The sequence below is a fragment of the Engraulis encrasicolus genome, chromosome 9 (assembly GCF_034702125.1).
Source record: "Engraulis encrasicolus isolate BLACKSEA-1 chromosome 9, IST_EnEncr_1.0, whole genome shotgun sequence".
Lineage (NCBI taxonomy): Eukaryota > Metazoa > Chordata > Actinopteri > Clupeiformes > Engraulidae > Engraulis > Engraulis encrasicolus.
In genome coordinates, this window is record NC_085865.1 from 16,359,941 (window position 1) to 16,382,440 (window position 22,500).

At 42.9% G+C, this 22,500-nt stretch overlaps 1 protein-coding gene across 1 annotated transcript in view; it reads left to right on the forward strand.

Annotated features, from left to right (window-relative positions):
* LOC134456121 (contactin-associated protein-like 2) overlaps positions 1-22,500 on the forward strand; it is a 229,035-nt gene that overhangs the window by 95,608 nt on the left and 110,927 nt on the right. The window contains exons 10-13 of the mRNA XM_063207554.1: positions 4,199-4,361; positions 8,947-9,053; positions 10,081-10,200; positions 12,979-13,179. Coding sequence (XP_063063624.1) covers positions 4,199-4,361; positions 8,947-9,053; positions 10,081-10,200; positions 12,979-13,179 — 591 coding nt within the window. The remainder of the gene's footprint in view (positions 1-4,198; positions 4,362-8,946; positions 9,054-10,080; positions 10,201-12,978; positions 13,180-22,500) is intronic.

Below are 22,500 nucleotides of genomic sequence, written 5' to 3' on the forward strand. Positions count from 1 at the left end.
GATTTCTTTCTGTTCTCATGATTATCAAATCCCTACAAAAGGTCAAATCTTGTATAGAACCCCAGACAGGCTGATGGATAGTCATTTTGTATTCCTCACATTTTGGAAGAAATGCATCAACAGCTGGGTCATTAATACTCAGTGTCTATTTTGTGGCTTTGCAGCCCATTTAATCTTTGTTCAGGTCTAAAATCGTGTCCCTGATATCATTTGACCACTCTTTGGTCTTTCCCATGCTGGTGAGGTTGGAGTGTGACTGATTCACTCATACTATGGACTGATTCTGCTGATTCAATGTGTCTTTTATGCATGTTAGTATGTACAGGTGTCTTTAATTCAGATGACAAGTTGATCGGAAGTGCCCATTTGGTCTGTGGGCCCGGAACTGTAATCAGTTGGCAGGGGATCAAATACTTATTTTGCTCGATGAAATGGAAATAAATTAATATATATTCTCTTCAGTTAATTTCTGGATTTTCTTTTTGATATTCTGTCTCTCCATATTAGAATACATATTATCATAACATTTATTGACTGATCATGTCTTTGTTAGTAGGCAAACCAACAAAATCAGCAAGGGATCAAATACATATTGGACTCACTGTAATAAATCCTTTATGCCATTTCCTTGTCTCGATCTGCTTGAAACGTTCCCCAAAATGTTACACCGGGCTTCAAAATAAATGCTGTCCATTTATATGAATGTGTTCTTCAAAGTGCCATAAGAGCCTGGCAACTGCAGGGCAACAAACCAGGCCGTAGCATCTGGGCACCACTTTTATTGATGAATGCATACAAGCAAAATCCCCCAACAGAAATTTCCACTGAATCTATCCTGTGCTCCTCATGCATATTGCATTGGCCGTGTAGGTATTCATTAATCTAACAGAACCAGCACTTACACACCACACCAGGCAGAATTGTTTATGTCCTGCTTGACACATGCTACGAAAGAAAAAGAGAGAGGGAGAAAGGAGAGTAGGGCAGAAGAGGAGAAGCGATCATGTTCTCTCTGACACATGTTACGAAAGGAGAGGAGAAAGGGAGAGAGGGGGTGAGAAAGAAAATAGTCAATGAGGGGTGACAGAAAGTTGGCTTCTGGTGGCAGACAATTCTTGGGGTTATATACATATGTCACTGGCGTTGCATGTTGCAACTGTTTCAGAGAAGTTACCTGGCTCAATTAATTAAGAAGATGGATCATTGCAGAGGCTTGAGCCCAGAAGTTGCATCCAAATAAGCATGTATACACACATGCACACAGGCTTTCTCTCTCTATCTAAATGTCTCAGGGCTGCGAACTCGACACCACGTCAATGGGAGTCAGAGCATGATACCGCTGGACTAAAGGACCAGTCCAATAGCCCAGCGCTAGCGATACTGTATGATGTTTCAGGAGGGCGGTTTACTAACATACAAAGCCACACTCTACTAGTTGGCCTCCATTACACCAGCTCTTGCAGACAGCCTCCACACAGGTGTGTGACTGAGACAGATGCTCCAGCAATCTTCAGGAAACTTTTCAGGCCCGCTCCACCCATTTAGGCAGTGTGTGTGTGCGTGCGTGCGTGTGTGGGTGTGCGTGGGAATGCGTGTGTGTGTGTGCGTCTGCATGTGCGTGTGCGTGTGCGTGTGCGTGTGCGTGTGTGTGTGTGTGTGTGTGTGTGTGTGTGTGTGTGTGTGTTTTGTGTGTGTGTTAGTTTTGTGTAAACTCCTATAGAATTTGGCTTGTGCTATGATAAATGTCTATCTGTCAATCCAAATAAAGAAGTAAACTGTGTGTGTGTGTGTTATTCCAGCTGCTGTTCCCTGTTTATTAATACCAATAGCATTATAGATAGCAATACCTCACTGGGGTTTGGTCCAAGTCTCACAGCAAGCCATCTTTTGTTTACTCTGGTGGTGTAGACACACTGAGCCCAGAGGATTTCCTGTCTCCCCAAAGGCTTACATTCCCCACATCCACACACCCACATGGGTAAATGTCTCTGATTACCTTCGCCAGAAGGTTATGTTTTGCCCGCCGTGTATTTATTTGTGAATATGTTTGTTTGTTTGTACTTCGTCTAACTCAGTCAAAACTGAGCCGATTTTTATGAAATTTTGTGGGATGATTGGTCATGACCGAAGGAAGAATCGATTAGATTTTGGGAGTGATTGGGTCAAAGGTCAAAGGTCAAGGTCAAAATGTTTGTTTGTACTTCGTATAACTCAGACAGAACTGAGCCGATTTTTATGAAATTTAGTGGAATGATTGGTCATGACCCAAGGAACAATTGATTAGTTTTTGGGAGTGATTGGGTCAAAGGTCAAAGGTCAAGGTCACGAAAAGGTCAAAAACGTACATTGAGACGATTTTTATGAAATTTAGTGGGATGATTGGTCATGACCCAAGGAACAATCAATTACTTTTTGGGAGTGATTGGGTCAAAGGTCAAAGGTCCAGGTCAAGGTCACGAAAAGGTCAAAAACGTAAATTGAGCCGATTTTTATGAAATTTAGTGGGATGATTGGTCATGACCCAAGGAACAATCGATTACTTTTTGGGAGTGATTGGGTCAAAGGTCAAGGTCAAGGTCACGAAAAGGTCAAAACGTAAATTGAGCCGATTTTTATGACATTTACTGGGATGATTGGTCATGACCCAAGGAACAACCGATTACTTTTTGGGAGTGATTGGGTCAAAGGTCAAGGTCACGAAAAGGTCAAAAACGTTTTTCTTTGCCAAGCACTATATGCCAGAAGAACGTGTGCATGCTGAATTGAATAAGAGGTCAAGACTGGGCCAAAAATGTAATATTACGATATTCCTGTCCGATTTAAATGAAACTAACACCAAGAATGTTATGCCCCACACTTTGAAGATGGCCAGAAAAAAATAAGTGGCGTAGGCGAAGGTTTGCGCTCTACCGAGTGCCCATTCTAGTTTGTGAATATGTTTGTTTGTTTGTTTGTTTGTACTTCGTATAACTCAGACAGAACTGAGCCGATTTTTGTCAAATTTGGTGGGATGATTGGTCATGACCCAAGGAACAATCGATTAGTTTTTGGGAGTGATTGGGTCAAAGGTCAAAGGTCAAGGTCAAAATGTTTGTTTGCACTTCGTATAACTCAGACAGAACTGAGCCGATTTTTATGAAATTTAGTGGGATGATTGGTCATGACCCAAGGAACAATCGATTAGTTTTTGGGAGTGATTGGGTCAAAGGTCAAAGGTCAAGGTCAAAAACGTAAATTGAGCTGATTTTTATTAAATTTAGTGGGATGATTGGTCATGACCCAAGGAACAATCCATTACTTTTTGGGAGTCATTGGGTCAAAGGTCAAGGTCAAGGTCACAAAAAGGTCAAAAAACGTAAATTCAGCCGATTTTTATGAAATTTACTGGGATGATTGGTCATGACCTAAGGAGCAATCGATTACTTTTTGGGAGTGATTGGGTCAAAGGTCAAGGTCAAGGTCACGAAAAGGTCAAAAAAAGTTTTTCTTTGCCAAGCACTATATGCCAGAACAACGTGTGCATGCGGAATTGAATAAGAGGTCAAGACTGGGCCAAAATTGTAATATTACGATATTCCGGTCCGATTTACATGAAACTAACACCAAAATTTGGAGAATGTTATGCGTCACACTCTGAACATGGCCAGAAAAAATAAGTGGCGTAGGCGAAGGTTTGCGCTCTATCGAGTGCCCATTCTAGTTAATCATGTACCGATGAGCCTTTCGATAGAACACAATATCCCATCATCCCTCCTTTCATTTGCCGTCTCTCCTTGAAGAAAAAAGGAAATCTTTGCACTCAATGTGCTTGCCAGGTCTTTCAATATGGGAGAAATATTCGAGCCCGAAAGTTATTCCTTTCTAATCTTCCACAAACTCAGGAATTTCAAGAGCATGATTGTTTACCCTCAGCTGCACAATGTAGTCATGTAACCTGGCGAGTCAGTGCAAAGCAGAAAAATTGAAGCCACATGTATAGGTCTTGGAGATTTGTTCTCCTGTAGTGGAAAGTTCATCATGCCACATTGAATTTCTTCTGTATCCATATATTACTGGCTATTAGGGCTGATGCAGAATGAGATGCAGAAGTATTTGTGAACATGCTGTCCCATCTTCCTGTCAGCATAGCAGCAACCTATTTGAATAGCTACTGATTTCTAACCTCTAGTACCATTGTCTGTTCTATGATTCTTTTCAGGCTACTTCCAGCACAGCAGTGTGTCTCCGTCCCAGCGAGCGTTCCAGGGCTGCATGCAGCTGATCCATGTGGATGACCAGCTAGCAGACCTCCATGCTGTAGAGCAGGGCAGGATGGGAGCCTTCGAGAACGTCAGTCTGGACATGTGTGCCATCATAGACAGGTAAACCTGTGTTTTTTAGTTCTGGCTTAATGATTACAGTAGGTACCAAATAAGTTCCTGATTTTGACCAGCAGTGTATTTTTTTGTTCAGCACGCTCAATAACACCCCACACCGTTTGAAGTTACGGAATAGAGGATCATTTTTATAGATGGTTTTTTTTTTTTTCAGTTTCAGAGTTGACTAGGAGTGCATAGCAGCTTAGAGACAGTAGATTTGCTGAGAACTCACCACATTCGCCTGCAATGCTCCCAAACAAACAAACAAACAAACAAACAAACAAACAAACAAACAAACAAACAAGCAAGCAAACAAACAAACAAACAAACAAACAAACAAACAAACAAATAAACAAGCAGACAGGCAGATAGGATATGCCAGACAGGTAGAGGTAGAGGGTTAGCCTTTGTAGTGATCACATGCTGCACCAGGCTGGGATCTTGCCAGGCTGGCTTTGTGCCATTGGGGCTGAATGACACATTCAGCTAGACAGCCATTGAAGCTTGACTGCCCACTGTTATGTTATGTCTTTCTCTCTTTCTCTTCTTCTCTCCGTTATGCTTTTTTTTTTGCATGTGAGAGACTGTGTGCTATTTAAATGGGCTGTGAATTCACCCAAGAAATGTTAGCCACCCTGGAGACCAATCAATGAACACAACTTATATAATTCTGAGCTTGCTGCATCTAAAAAACTAAGTCATTATAATTGACTATATGTGTTAGCCTGGCCTCTCTTATACTGTGTGTAACTATGCTGAGCCTAACACACGTTTCTTTATACCACAAAAATATTAAAATATGTTATCTGGCCAACCTGCCAATTGTCAGTTATTTCTGGCCCAAGGAACTCTGGCAGCAATGAAATACGATCACCAGACATACATAATTGACATCAGTGATGTGATCAGTATTGGCAGAAATATATGTATATGTGTAGTGGGTTTTGACCCAGTTCAAATCCCAGAAGCACACAATTTTATCTTAAATTCCACTTGATGTCATTGTTACTTTTGTGAAAGAAAAGAACTCTGCATTTTGGAGATTTCTTATCAGTGAGCGTGGCTTCATGGAACTGTAGGGACTGCATGCATGTGCGGTTATTGGGACCATGTGAAAAAGTGAAAAGTGAAAGCCCATTGGGAAACTCCAACTCCCATTGTCATTGTGATACAGCACTCCACAGCACACTGTACACAACAAAATTGCATTTATGCCTTACCCATGCAAGGGGGCAGCCCTCAGTGGCGCCCCATGGGGAGCAGTGCGGTGGGACGGTACCATGCTCAGGGTACCTCAGTCATGGAGGAGGATGGGGGAGAGCACTGGTTGATTACTCCCCCCACCAACCTGGCGGGTCGAGAGTCGAACCGGCAACCTCTGGGATGCAAGTCTGACGCCCTAACCGCTCACCCATGACTGCCCATGTAACTGCTATCATGTAATCAAAGCCCCTCCATCAGAATGAGTTGAATTGCTTCTTTGTCAAAGCAAAGCAAGAGTTAAGGCAACAGCTGGCATTTAATCATATCTAATCAAATAATCTTTCAAGTAATTCAATATTTACCTGACCCTCATCAAACCTAATTCAGTAGTTGATTAAATTGTAGTAATTTGTAAATCTGTGGGGTGGCAGTACACAGCAGAGCGGCCTTCTCCTCTCAGTTTCACTTTGATTTTTCATGTCAGTCGGCACGTTAAATGAATTCTGATGAGTGGCAAGGGGTTGGAAACAGGAGCTGGTTGGTTCCCCAGATAGAAACATCGATCTGAGACTTAAAATATCCTAATGGCTGCAATTGTTTCATGTGTTTGTGTCACCAAGATGCAAAACGACGGGGGATGGGGATGGGGGATGGGACCTATCAAAAGCCACCATAAGACTGTCACCTTAGCGGCGAAGGCTCATTGTGGCAATTAACAGTAATTGTATTTTGGTGAGCCACTGGATATGCACTGTGCTGTGTTGCCATCATGTATTGGTGGTGAGCGGCACAGAATATGACCCCTTTTGACTCTGGATGAGGCAAATTGTTTATATTACACAACTTTTCAATCCACATCTACCGTATGTATGCAGATTGGATTGTTCTGCTGAAGTGCTTGCTATTCTGTACTTCACAACGCCTATCACAGTTCCGCTCCAGAAACTCTAGAATGTTTTCCTTCCCTCTCCTCAGTGCTGGGAATGTGTGATGTTTGTGATGTTTCTCTCCACAATAACACAGAACACAGTAGCAGTGCCCCTCATTACAATGAGGCTGGAGAATGAGAAGAACACTCAGTCACCGCTGCATTGATTTTGTGTCCTCATTCATCATCATGATGTTGTAATTCAGCTCGTTTATTCAGCAAATCTCTGTGCAAATCACTATACATCTACCAGAATGCCGTCTGCCTGCCAGCCTGATATGGCTTAGCTCACCTGGGTAGAGCATAAATGTGACCTGCATGCATTTTTGTTTGTGGCCACACAGAGAGGCTGACTGTGCGTGATGCACGCACACACACACACACACACACACACACACACACACACACACACACACACACACACACACACACACACACACACACACACACACACACACACACACACACACACACACACACACACACACACACACCAGAGCAATTAGTCTGATGCATTACAGGAAGATTGAATGTGATCATGGCCACCTCAGCATCAGAGGAGGGGGGTGAGGGGAAAAGTCAACATGATAAGACTCCCTTGGTATCCACTGAGCTAATAATACTCCACCAGGACTTCCTTCGTGTGTGTGTGTGTGTGTGTGTGTGTGTGTGTGTGTGTGTGTGTGCGCGCGCGCATGTGTATGTATGTGTCTGTGTGATTCCAGTGGGACAATGTCCACTACCACCAAGAGGGATGGTGCTCATTTTTTATTTCGGCCCAGGAGATAGTGTAGTAATTACGTTGACATTAAAGGTACACTGTGCAGGAAATGGTCAAAAAAGGTACTGCAACTATGCTGCTCATTGAAAGTGGGCTGCCTATTGCCAAATTTGATCTTTACATGAAAGTTTACTAAGTAATGAACAAATAGTTTCTAGTGTGGTCCATGTACAGTCATTTTTGCAGCTAAAAATGGCTATTTCTGGAAATTAAAAATGGCGGACCATGGAGAAGATCCCCCTTTTCATGTATGAGAAGTACATTTTTTCCAGTCATAATGAATACTTAGAATTTGATGGTGGTGGTAAGTATTCATGAAAAAGGTAACATTAGTGAATGGGCAGCATGAATTCTGGAAATAAACAACTAAAAATCTCACACAGTGTCCCTTTAAATATCAACTATTATAAAGGTGGACTTGGAATTCCTGGAATCCCTTTTTTTCTCCACTGCTGCACAGATAGCACAGACTGAACAACCCCCCCTCCCTCCTTTCCTCCCCTCTCCTCTCCTCTCCTCATCTACCCTCTCCCATCTTGCTTTTTTATACTTTTGCTAATTTGTCACACCTTTGAAGATAGCTGTAACCATTGTATCCATGGTGGGTAGAGTCAGAGAAGTCACTAATTGCCTTAACATGCTGGCTTTAATGAAGAATTCACACAAGGCGAGCATAATGGGTATATTGCAGGAATCTACACGGTGTGGAATTTCCTAATTTTATACAGCACATCTCTTTAAGGGAATTACGGTGCCTCTCATCGCTTCATCTCCTCTGGTATTTGTGTGCCTGGAACGCTTTGAAGTTTGAGAGCAGAGCACAGTCCTCTGTGGACATCTTTTTCCCACAGAGCTTTTCAGATTTTTTTTGTAGATAGTCAAAAAAGCAAGTGGAGATGTGACAGTGTTATTTCATCATAAAGGACAAAGAGATTACATTATTTTTTATGTGTATCCATGTGTGAGAGATTACTGTCAATGCTTGAGAGATAAAAAAAAAAGTGCCTCCAATTGACTAAATCCCACTCTAACAATATCTAGGCAGCAGCAGTGAGAAGAGTTGAAATAACATTGCCCGCTGGTGCCATTTTATGACAATGTGCATCTTTTCACTCCAAACCTTTCAAGTAGATTCAGGTAGACCTCCACGTCTGATATGTGAAAGGGATTGTCTGCAGATTGTCACACATGCTCTGTTTTCTTCCAAGAGCATGACAGACACTAACAGACAGACATTGTTTTGTTCAGATGCTGTAGACCAGTGTGCTTTATGTGTTTGCTTGGCCCATCAAGGTGAACCAAAATTGCACACTATTGCGTCTGTATATACTGGTAATACCTATATAATAATAACATATAATATAACAGAAGTGCACTCAAAGGCTGATGTATGTCAAGTTTGTTTTCAAAAGTATGTGGGTACAATGTCTGAACAAAGTTAGATAACAAATGTTTCTGCCTTCGATCATACCCCAAATCTTCAGTTGGAAGCACTGCTCCTTTCTGACATGATGTAAACAAGCATGACTAATGTTTTCAATGTGGATGTCACTAATTCTTGAAGGTTTGGCCAAAAGTTACATGCTAAAAAACAAAACTCATTGCTTTCCTTTGTCTTTTGTGCGTATGTGTGTGTGTGTGGGTGCGTGCGTGCCTGTGTGTGTTTCTTCTGCCAGGTGTATGCCTAACCACTGTGAGCATGGGGGCCGGTGTACACAGACCTGGGATAGCTTCAGCTGTTCATGTGATGGGACTGGATACGCTGGAGCCACATGTCACACCTGTAAGTGTGTGTGTGTGCAGGGATGGACTGGTAATATGACATACTGGGCATTTCCCAGTGGGTTGAGTGTCCTGGGCCTATATTTTGTGTGCCTGTGAGCATGCATGTATGTACTTGAATTCTGGGATTGGGGGACAGATGAGCACATTCTCTTGTGCTGTGCTGTGCTGTGCTGTGCTGTGCTGTGCTGTGCTGTGCTGTGCTGTGCTGTGCTGTGCTGTGCTGTGCTGTGCTGTGCTGTGATGTGCTGTGATGTGCTGTGCTGTGCTGTGATGTCATGATGTCCTGTGATGTGCTGTGCTATGCTGTGCTGTGTTGTTCTGTACCATGCTGTGTAACGCTGTGCTGTGCTGTGCTCTACTGTGTTGTTCCATGCCGTGTCATGCTGTGCTGTGTTATGTCATGCAGCGCTGTGTTGTGCTGTGCTGTGCTCTGCTGTGTTGGCTCATGTTGTGCTGTGCCCTACCCTCTCAAGCTCACTGAAGGGAAAGACAGCGGGTAGCACAACAGGGGGACTTGAGTTTTAAGCATGTCTTGAAAATGAATTTCATCATAAAGTTTAAAAATATATTAACAGATCTTTAAGATCTTTATACAAACTGAAACTTAGCATACATCTTTATTATCTTAAATATTTTATTCTTATCTGGAGGCTTCTGTATGCAATACTAATTGTATGGATTTTTATATTTTTTATGAAAACTCTTCAGCAATTTCTACTAAATGCTGTAAAACCAGTCTCATGTGTTGGCCTTGACTTCTGCACAACACCAAAGACCACACTGTCCTTTCTAATCACCTCCACCCCAAGCCAGACGTGATTTACATTTTATCACCAGCCCTTTGGCAAAGACAAGAGTCAGCCAGAAGCAGAATCTCCAATAAGAAAGTTGCCTCCACCAACTGTGGAAGTGTATTATATTATGTATTATATTGTTATTATATTCTATATTACATAGGGTATCATGATGTGCTTTTGAACTGCCATACTTGTTTGTTTTCACTTTCCTGTTCTCTTCTTTCCCAGCGGTGTATGAGCGATCCTGCGAGGCCTATAAACACCTCGGCAAGACGTCAGAGGCCTACTGGATCGACCCGGACGGCAGTGGACCACTTGGCCCGTTCAAGGTCATCTGCAACATGACAGGTACACTGCAGCGGAGATGGAGCAGTGTTATATTGAATTACGGTAAACCTAGCACAGGTTATAAAGAAACTATATGGTCATCTGCAACATGGCAGGTAAACTGCAGCAGTGTTACATTGAATTGCGGTGAAGTTAGCAAACAAACAAACTACAAGGTCATCTGAAACATGAAAGATACACAGCAGCCAGATGGATCAATGTTACATTGCATTCATTTAGCAGACGTTAAAGCAAACTTAAACTGTAAGATTAAGTAGCAAGCCATTTTGATGAATGGAGTTAGCTTTGTTGTGTTTCAAGGTTGAGAGACATGATCCTACTCTTGTAGCAACTGGTAGCTCCAGAGGAACAAGCAAAACACACACATACACACGCACACGCACACGCACACACACTCACGCAGCACGAACACAAACACAAACACAAACACAAACACAAACACAAACACACACACACACACACACACACACACACACACCAACACACACACACACACACACACACACACACACACACACACACACACACACACACACACACACACACACACACACACACACACACACACACACTGCCCCTGGGAGCAGAAGAGAAAATAGTCAAGTTATTTTACAGCACATTGGGGAGTCTCTGATCACATAAACTGTGTACAGTGTCATCCCATCTCAGACAGACACCTCTGCCTCCAGTGTGGCCCAACAAATCCCCCAGACCAGTCCAGACCAGGCCCAAGATGAGTGACTTAAACCCCTCAATCAGACATGGCCAGATGGCTGCAGAGTCCAGTGGGCGGCTGCTACAAATTACACTTGGAGCCGGCCACAGAGAAGAGAAGCTCCATAGCGGCACCAAGAGCCAAGCATGACATTTTGGGCCGGGTAACATTTATTACGGCTGTTTATGTAATGCAGATCAACAGACAGAGAGAGCAGAGCTGATTTCACTGATTTCACATGACATCATCAACATTTTTGGACATAGTCACAGCTGTACAGCACTATATTGGACATAATAGTACATAATCCTGTTTCGAGTTTGTATTCCATTACTGCACTCTGTATCAAGCTTGTAAGGTCAGCTTTGTAGAATACACTACTCTCCAAAAGAGTTGTCGCCTATCCATCTGTTTGGAATAACAGCTAATAACCTGACTTTCAATTAATCACTTGGCTTCAGAAGTCACTCATATGAAAGCTACAACCCTCCCGAATGAAAATGTATGTAGCTCTTATGTGGAGCTGCATGCATGCAGCTGATGTGTGAGGGCTTTTATCATTGATTACATCATGAAGTTAAAAATGTATTGCTCTACGAATAGCAAATATGTCACCATCTCTCATTGAACTCCATTGATTTTCATTGTGTTGCTTTCCATGACTACAATGACCCTAAACATACACCTAAGGCCAAAGTTGATTTTCTGGAGAGGTGTGAGTGAATCAGTGATTAAGTATGACACCCAATCTGCGTATTTGAAGTGTTTTGAAGTGACTTATCTGCTCATTTTCACATTATGTCCGATAGGCGACAAAACTTTTGTCTTGTGAAAATCTGCCCTGTCTGTGTTCAATAAAGGGTCAATCTTTCTTTGGTGCATGAAATGTATTTTTGTACATACATTTTCATTCGGGAGGGTTGTAGCTTTCATATGAGTGACTTCTGAAGCCAAGTGATTAATTGAAAGTCAGGTTATTAGCTGTTATTCCAAACAGATGGATAGGCGACAACTCTTTTAGAGAGTAGAATAGAATACAATAGAGTAAAACAGAAATATCTAAAAGGTAAACGGAGAACATATTGTTACAATAAAAATGGAACATAGAGTCTATGGAAGTACTGAATAGCAGCTGTGGGGTTAATTGTATATTATTATATGGTGTGACGTCATCGGTCGAATGCTCCATTCATTTCAATGGGGCTCCCCAACGTTCGCACGTCTGATATTTGAGATAAGAACGAGTTGGTCTATATCAGACCGCTGTCAATGGCAACAAGACTTTTCACTGCTAAAGCGAATGTTAGTGGCACTATTTTGTGTTGCGCAGCAACAATCTTTTGACATGAAAAATTATAATAAACTTAACATTAAATAAAGAAATGTCCCCGCCATGTGTGAATCATTTAAGTATATCCATATAATAAGCGGGTTAACGTTCGGTGAGTCGGTCGCTTTGTGGAATAGCAGCACTTCCGCTCCGCGTCGGGGTCTAAAGATTCTCTCTGTCGTGATGCTATTCCACGGTAGCGACCTTCTCGCCGAACGTTAACCCTTACATAGTTCATGTATGTTCCCCTGCTGTATGGGGGTGGATGCAGGAAATAATCCAACATTTCCATGCAGATAATTTGATTTTCCCATGCCTTGAAAAACTGCATACTGCCAATGCTGGTTGATTTCACCTGAAATACTTCCCAGTTATTTGTTTGCTTTCTTTCAAGGCATCAAGGGTTTAAGTCGAATGAAACACATGCCAAGATCTCCACTCCATCAACACGTCATGAAGACTTAAATATACAACTTATTGCTTGAGGATATTTTCTACTACAGAGGACTTTACACTTTACTTTTACTTGGTAATCTGTCATTACATTTCTTTTAAGCACACTGATCTGCCTGTATATGAAATGCGCTGTATAAATAATCTTGACCAGACATGACCGCTCATATCATTGGCAACAACAAGCACACTTACCCGATTAATGCTTTAGCTATGCCCTATCCAATTTCCAAGCCCAACCCCCAACCTTTAGTTTATGTTGTTTCTGACCCCCCTACAGAGGACATGGTGTGGACCACGGTGCCGAACAACCTGCCAGCCCAGACGTTGGTGACGGGTTCGAGTCGTGAGCGGCGTACGGTGCTGCAGCTGAACTACAGCGCCTCTATGGAGCAGGTGGCAGCCGTCATCGGAGCCTCCGAGTACTGCCAACAACACCTGGCCTACGCATGCCGCTCCTCACGACTACTCAACACACCTGGTAAGGACACACCTGTGTGTGTGTGTCTGTGTCTGTGTGTGTGTGTGTATGTGTGTGTGCGCGCGTGCGTGCGTGCCTGCCTGCCTGCGTGTGTGTGTTTACAATGTCACCACAGGATGCTGCTTGTGAGGGTAATGAGCTGTAAAATTGCCTTCACGTTATACATGGGCTTTACCCACAGTGGTCAATATCTCACTCTATTGTATTACTCTAAACCAGTGTTTCTCAAAGTGGGGCATAAGCCCCCCTGGGGGGGCGGGGAGGTATCTCAGGGAGGGTGTGTGACATCTGATTTTGGCTTTTTTCTCCCAAGGAAATGATTTTCTGTCTCACCAATAAGTCAATAAGTTTAAAGCCCTCACCAATATTATATTATTAATTGTCATGGATTTGAATAGCATAGGACATGAACACACATTTGCATTTGACTGCAGTCCTGTTTAATCTCCACCAGTCACCTTTCCTTTGATTTTGCGCAGCGTTCGCAAAATCAGTTTGCGCGAGTAGGCCTACTGCTGTTGCTTGGGGGGGAGGGGGGCTCGGAAGCATCCAGACCCTCTGAAGGGGGGAATGATGGAAAAAGTTTGAGAACCACTGCTCTAAACATTGAAGCTTAAAAAGTGATACTGTCCCATTTTTGGAAATGAGCTTATTTTACACCTCCCCTTGAGTTAAATAATAGTGTTTTACCGTTCACCTGTACTTTCAACCGTTCTCTGGCTATGGCAGTGCAAATTTTACCTCCATGCTAGCAGTTAACATTGAGTCCAATGAGACCAGCTCGCGGCTAACTGGTCTCATAGGACTCAATGTTAACTGTTAGCTTGGAGGTAAAATGTGCACTGCCATAACTAGAAAACGATTAGTAGTATAGTATAGGAGAAAGGTAACAGCCTATTATTTAACTCAAGGGGAGGTGTAAAATAAGGTTATTTCCAAAAATGGGACAGTATCACTTTAAGAATCTCAGTTACGGCCATCTGTATTAATGACCTGAGTATCCGGAGGCCGTTAAGTTATATATCTCAATGTCGCGCGCGCATGTGTTTGTGTGTGTGTTTGTGTACGTGCGTAAGTGTGCACGTGAGAGACATTGAAAGACCTGACTGAAAGACCACATGAATGTCGCCACATGAGTTGTTTTAATTGTTTACTGCTGTTGATTGGAGATGACAGAACGTGCCAGTGTGTTTGGAACTGTGTATTGAGGTCAGTAGCTCTGCAAATCTACTGGGTGGCTGTGAGGTAATATTGTCTGCACATGTGGCTTGTGGGTTGTTGTGAGTTTATATTGTCTCCACGTCAGAAGACACTGCCAGTGCTGTTTGGGTTTGTTTTGGTTTGTTATTTTGCTGTGCTTCCTGTTCCTTCCATACGGCATGTCTCTGTTCAAGGCCAGACCTCCCGTCTCTCATTAATGTCTCAGCTTTTACAGCCATTGATCCTGCTCGTCTCCCCAGGCCATTACCATTTAATTGACTTAATCTGTGTGTCAGCATTTGCCCTCAGCAAGTTTGCAGACCAAACATCCCTCAACATAGCAGTCTAGGCACAGTGGGGAATATTGAACAGTGAGGCCATAGTCATGGTCTACAAAGGCAAATACATTTACTGTATGGTGCGAGGATGGGAGAGCAAGTACGTAGATCGTTACCCGATTTAAGAGTTGTAGATATAAGGACAATGTGTGGGAAAAAATGTCCCGAGTATGTGTTGGAATTTTAGTCAAGGTAAATAAAAGTAAAGTTGCGCTTAGGTATTTTATTGATTCATAAATACTGTTCGATAATCAGTTCCTACATTAAGGCAGTGCCACCGCACCACAGATATGCATTGGATATAATTTATGTTTGCTTTGCTACTCAGTGACTTTCTCGAGCACACACACACACACACACACACACATCCTTTGGTGGAGGACACTCATTCTTCTTTGAAATTAAGGTTTTTAATCATTTGAACTTACCTATTGGCAAAGCTGTAAGCACGGCGGGTAATAACCCGATTTATCTGCTCTGAATTGTCAGCTCCTATGTAGCTAGTGCAACATTTTTTTTATTGCTTACGGTCCGGAGACATAATTAGTCATAAGTCATGGGAGATATGGAGATGCTCTTGTAGTTGGTACTCCAGTAGATACCTCATTAGAATGCACAGCCACCCTCCTTTCCTCACATCCATCACTACTCTCTCTCTCTCTCTCTCTCTCTCTCTCTCTCTCTCTCTCTCTCTCTCTCTCTCTCTCTCTCTGCCACCCTTCCTTTGTGTTTGAGGACACTCTATCTGCACGCTTCAATTCTGCTAACACTCAATTGCCCTCAACAAATCCAAATCAATGGAAAGAACAGTGGGATCCATGCGCCTTTCCCAAACATTTCAAGTTGATTACATTTCTTCACTCCTATTCACACTTACTGACAAGCAGAAAGCACACAATACACTGTGGCATTCGCTTGAACACTTTGTCAGTCCTTTTAATTATTTTAAAGCTGAATGCGATGTTTCCAAAGCTGTGTGTCGTGTGTGTGTGTGCGTGTGTGAATGATGAATGGTGTGTGTGTGTTTTAGCCCTCATGGGTGTAATGGGAAGTCTCCTCTCCAATGACTGCTTGGAATGTTGAGAGTGTTACCAGGCGACAATTAAAGCAGAGACATTCTGTGAATCACTATGCCGACTCTTGATAGACTGAACACATGTTCAATAGCTCGGCATTAGTGCAATAGACCAAATATGAACAATTAACCTCCTCTGGGATGTGGCTCGTCACTGTCACACTGTCACACAGGCTCCATGTGTGTGTCCTATTGCACAGTTTACCAAGAAACATTAAGAGAGAGAGACAAGTTGAGGAAAGGCCCATTAAAACGCTGCCGCAAACCCAATGAAATGAAGATGAGGAGTTTGAAGAAGAAAAAATACTACTTTCTAGTATGTTTCATAAATTGACTGTCAGGTTTTATCAGTTCACTAGTTGCAGAGTCAGCATCCAATTCACCAAACACAGGCTTCAGATTAATTGCATACCCAAGGAGTATTTTACTTTGTAATTGAGAACCTAAACTATAATTTCACGTGTTCCCTTCTACCTCTCTCTCCCTCTTTGTGCCAGTAGACGAGTGAGGTGTGTAGGCGAGCGTGTAGGGTCATTATCTCTGTCCTCCATTTCCTGCCAGTTGCTTGCTAAGGGCACTGTGGCCCTCGTTGTCCGTGACCCTCATTCATTAGCAGCCTTAAGTAGCTGGGAGAAAGACGAGAGGATGAGACACGGCGATGACCGTCACAACATGGCTGTCTCGTACTCTTCCTGTCCCCTTGCCCACCCATTGAGTCTGACATGTCATTTACTGCTCTTACTGCATGAGAGTTTTGTCGCTCCATTTGTATTTAGATTGTTTTCTTTATTGATGAATTAGCTCACTTCCCAGGCTGCTTAGCAGCACACAGATTTCAGGGTGATGCTAATGAATCAAGACAGAGTATTACATTATGTATTTTCAAGTGGTAGCAATTTTCTGTGTGTGGGCTGGGGGGGCTTATGATCGTGTACGTGTACAGGGTGGTGAGCACATCGGTGTTGTGATATCCATGCATGGCGTAGCAAACAGTCAGCTTGTATGCAGAGGACATTATGTATTAGACCGCTTTAGATGTTTTCCTTTCTTCTTTCTTTTATGCGATGGGAGTGGGCTGTGCAGTTGGCAGTTTTAATGAGTTTTTTGGTAGGGGTGTAAAGTTATGCAAAAATCTCATTTTGACCAAAAATTGACGATATGGGTATAGAGAAGTACTGCCATAAAATGGAAAAAAAATCTGTAGGACAGAAATCAGATTTGGTAATGATTTCAAGTAATGTGAATTCTGCCTTGGCCATGGCTCCAATGACATGGAGATTTGTGTGTGGGTTTAAAGAATTAATGAACAGGTCAGCTCTTCAGTGCTCACAGTCCAATCAATTACATACAAAAGCATCATTACCCTCAATAATATTGTCATACATTTCTCTGACATGGCCATGAGTAAAAAAAAAAGTGGTGCTGTACCGCCCTTTGTAGTAGAGCACCCATTCCACATATTGTACGGGCAAACTGGCCTTGGGAATGCAGGTTCGTACAGCCGGTTATTTTGCAATCCCTACTCTCTCCTCCACTCACCTCCAAATGCAAAGTTTCTGACCGGCTGGTTGTGCATTGTGCTGTGACTAAAAAAATTCTAGACTTTGGGACTGGCTAGCTCTGCTACACTGTAAAAAAATAGCTGTTAATTTAGGGCAATTCTGCAACAGCATTCTACTGTCTTTTAAAAAAACAGACAACTACTGTGGAAAAAGTACTTATTGAGTATTGAGCATAACCAGTAAGTACTGTACAATAGCAGCATTGTTGTGGAAGCAACCAAGTTATTTTAGGCAGCACCATTGAAACCCATTCATCCTCCATTGTCCGTGATCGCCATCAAGTTGCTATACCACCTGGAAAACTTCTCACTGGTTAAAGATTCTCTGATACTACCAAGCATGAAACAATTTCTAAGGAAACTACAATACTTTAAAAGTGATTGATGCAGCACAGTATGAGTAGCACATGCATTTTGATAGTGATGAAAGTGTGAATGGCTGAAACATTTTAAGAACACTCTTGCAACAAGCAGTCCCATCTAAACCAATCTGCTAATCAGTGCCTGACCTCACCTGAGTGCTAAGGGCTGTTGTGCCATTATTCAATTATGGCCTTCACCTGCCAAATGCCTGATGATCACGTGGTACTCTTGCACCTGTTTATAAATCTGGACTATCAACACCTCCGTTGCTTGCCTGCCTGCTGGCTGGCCTGCATGGCACAGCATAGCACTTGCTTACAGGCTTCCATACTTTCCTCTTTGTGAAAGCTTGCTTTGTGGCCCTTGCTGTGTGTGGCATAATTTGTGGCATTGTTGCATATAATGTGCCTGCTGCAAATTAGGCATTGCTTTGAGAGCTAGCTTGTAGTGCTGCTTGTTTGCTGTGCTACTTAGTGCAAATTACGTTTTTACCGACTGGACAATACTTTTTTCATCACTGGCTCACCAAGAGCTGATAGGCTACATCAAAAAGCCCACCTCACACACTCCCATTGTCATTGTAACACAACACTGCGTACACTGAACTTGTATTCATGCAACACACATTCAAAGGACCACTGCAAACCAGCATCTCAATAAAGCATAGTAGCAGGATAGTATCATGCTCAAAGCACTTCAGTCATGGTGAATGATGGGAGGGTGGGAGGTAAAATGGCCAGGGTACCAGAGTTATAGAGAATGATGGGTGGGCGGGAAGTTGCCATGGCCATATTCATTAATGCATCTATGACCCAGTAATTGCCTGTCATCTCACAGTACATCTTCAACTTTTTAACTGAAGTGTACTGTTATTTTACCTATACTACTGTATAAATATTGTAGATCACTTTTAGTTTAACAATACTAATACTGTGAAAATTCTGTAGAGTACTGTTTTAACAGTTCAATTGCTACTGAAACATTGTTATATACTGTGATACATTAAACAGCACTGAGCTGTATTTGATGTTTGGTGTGAAATAACAGTAGAATCACAGGTAAATATAATTGCCAATAACTGCCGATATATTGCAGGGGAAATTTCTTCCAGTGTAGTTACAAGGGAAAATTGGAAGAAAGAAACATCAGCCATTGAATGTCATTGACTGAGGCGTTTAAAAACATGACCATTGGCTGCCCTAAAGCAAACTGTGAGGAATAAGGACTTTGACACGTTGTGTTGAGCTCTGCTGGTCTAATCTCCACAGGATCTCCACAGCGCAGTGAAGCCCTTGTGAGGTCATCAGTGAAGTTTCCTCTCACACTATCACAGGCATCATCCTGGGCTTCCTCACGCATGCACGTACGCACACTTGCACACTCACATGCACGCACGCACACACGCACGTACACACACACACACACACACACACACACACACACACACACACACACACACACACACACACACACACACACACACACACACACACACACACACACACTGCAAAGGTAAACACAGATCAGTTGTCTCTTGGTCACGTCCTATATCTTTGTGCAGCACATCAATGTGATTGGCTATGACATTAAGAGACCTCTCAAGCCCTTCAATTCTCTTTTGGGGTTTCTGCTCAAACAGCTTCCCTTGGCGAGACAGAAACGTTTTTTTCTCTTTCAACAGCTTTTCTTCTTGGTGAAGAAGAAACAAAACAGAAAAAAGAACAGTGAGGAGGGCAGAAAGAGAGGGAGAGAATGAGAGAGGGGGAGAGAGAGACAGAGAGATGATGAAAAAGGGGAAGGTGAAAGACATGAAAAGGGGGAAGGGGGCAGAACGAGAAGGAATGAGAAAAGAGAGAAAGAGACACCCCATATCCCTTTGCTTATTTGCCTGCCATTGCAGTTTACTTGTAGAGATGTAAATCAACAATTTAGTTGTGAAGATGGAATCGACTTCACTGTGGATGCTACCCCTTCCCAATTACACCCACCATTAGGCTTGGGCGATGTCCCCCTAATTGGCAGCTAGGGCTGTCCACAAATAATCGACTAATCGTTGGTTGACCAAAAAAATATATAGTCCACCAAATCTCATTGGTCGATTGGTCGCAGTAGAGGGAAAAAAAAGAAAAACAACGTCTCGTCTAAGCGCTTTCAGGACTCTTAACTTGAAGGGCGTGACAAAGGAAGACGTGTTGTTGATTTGTTTGACAAGGATAGAAGGCGGTGAGAGCGGCTCTCCCCCTCCGTCCCCTCCCCCTCGCCCTTCTTATCTCTTGTGTCACCATCAGCTTCAAGCCCAGTGCCTACTACTCTTCCAAACTCTACTGCGTGGAAACTTATTTTCAATAAATTTCACAATGCAGCCTACTAATGTAGCCTGCCGCAGGCTGCTACTAGAGTGTGTTATTTATTGGTGTAGTAATTCTATTTCAAGATGAGCTGTGTCACGGTGTTTTTGCATCGTCCTACATAACTTTAGCCATACAGTGCAGGGAAGCCCAGAACGTTTGTCAAATGGAAGAGATGAGAACCCACGCGTGCCCTCTCGAGGTTTTGCAATGGATTTTAGCCGAGTTAGCAAATTACCCGACACTATACGAATGTTCCTTTAGCACATAGCGAGACTTTTTTAATTCGGTGAAGCCACGAACACGTGGGTAGACATGGAATCGCTTGCGCTCCCTCTTGACAGTGGGCTAATCAGAAGTGTAGCCTACAATCTTGTGTGGCTACTTCACAAGACATCTCCATCGCGGAGAGATTAAACATCTTGAGTTGAATTTCCGTTAAACATGAAATGGTAAACTGTCGCAATTGAACGATTTGTTGCTTTCACGTTACTCCGGAGGGAGAACCAATGCCTCCCGACTCTCCGTTGTAGAAACTTGGGTCACTGAAATAAATGTAGGCAATCAGACACTTACTTGAACTCATCGGCAAAAACAATAGTAGGACTTAATTCACAAGTTTTTTTTTTTTATTCCATTGCGTTTTTTTTTCGTAGAGAAATTGACTCTGCTTTAGGCTTGTGTTGACAACCTCGGTCAGTTCATACCTGCGCACAGTGCGCAGTCCGCTGCTACTAAGGATTTTTTGTTTAATGTTTCAGTTAATTTCAATGCCAAGCACCGTAATGATGACAATAGCAGCGGCTTCAAAAATAGACAAGTTGAGGATTCCTTGGCATCACGATGTTTGCGTCCATCGTGATGCCAGCTGTTCATTGCCGATGGACGATGATATCGTCTATCGGCACAACCCTACCCACCATCCTCCCCACAATCCCCCACAATGCTCTCTACCCACCTCCCCTTCCAGTCTGCTTGCTGTGCTCCACCTTGCTAGTGTAATGGCAATGGTGTCCAAGAGGACGAGCCCGTTAATTGTGTTGGGCAACTTCACAATGCAGTCCAGTCCACATCCTCGACACTGGCACACACGTACGTACACGCACGCACGCACACATGCACGCACGCACGCACGCACACACACACACACACACACACACACACACACACACACACACACACACACACACACACACAGTGGAGAGGAGGGGCTGTGGTTAATTGAGCTGGGCAGACCCGCCGCCTCTCGCCTCATGTGCTCCAGATGGTTTAGGACAACACAAGCTGCCTCATTATCAACATGGCTGCCAGGGTCTACGCCCGCTTGCACCACACTCACAGAGGAACACTGTACATGGCACACACACACACACACACACACACACACACACACACACACACACACACACACACACACACACACACACACACACACACACACACACACACACACATGAATGGGGGAAAACCTGATGAAAGATGCAGTCGCACAAAACACATGCACTTATACATAACAGTACTCTCTCTCTCTCTCTCTCTCTCTCTCTCTCTCTCTCTCTCTCTCTCTCCTTTGCTTATACCACTTGTAGGGTAGTATAAAGTTGTAGGAGCTCTAGAACATTGTTTCTCTCTGTCTGTCTGTCAGTCTGTCTTCCTCCCTCTCTCTGTGTGTCTCTGTATCTGTATCTGTATCTGTATCTCTCTCTCTCTCTCTCTCTCTCTCTCTCTCTCTCTCTCTCTCTCTCTCTCTCTCTCTCTCTCTCTCTGCTGTGTGCCTTGGAAGTCTGTTGAGGGATTGCAAATAGACAGCGTGTGCTTTGACTACATACAGTAATTTACAGTCATTTTTGCAGTGTTGTGCAACACTTTACGAGTAGGTCCAAATAATGACTGTTGGTTAAATGCAATTGGAGGAAATAGAGTAGATTGGATGACCTCATTAGAGCACAGTTTAGTTCAACATCTTAACCCTTAAACAGTCTGGCAATTTCTTTTCAGGCATAATTTACACTTCCTTACCTAATTCAGCTGTAGAATACTCAGGTGAGGCATTGAAAGGCAAGGCTCTCTTCTTTCTTTCTCAACAGACTGTATATTCAACCATTCATACAGATTTGACACACTATTCCTTTATCATGTCTTACATGAACTTGGGTTTGCCACAATAGCACTGATTGTTTTCTTTATTCCTCAATATGTGTAAAACCATTCACAGGTCCCTACAGATTAAAAAAAAAAGAAATATCTCAACAAAGGAAACTATCTGTAGACCTAGTATTTGTTTGTAGCAAGGATCAGGTTGTCATGCTTGAATTCATATATAACTGTTCTGACGTAGGTCCCTGTAACACACAACAAGATGCATTTCAATATGTGTTCTTGCTCTGTGTATTTCTGCAAACAAATACATTCTGTAGGCTTGAGGTTGTGTCTAAG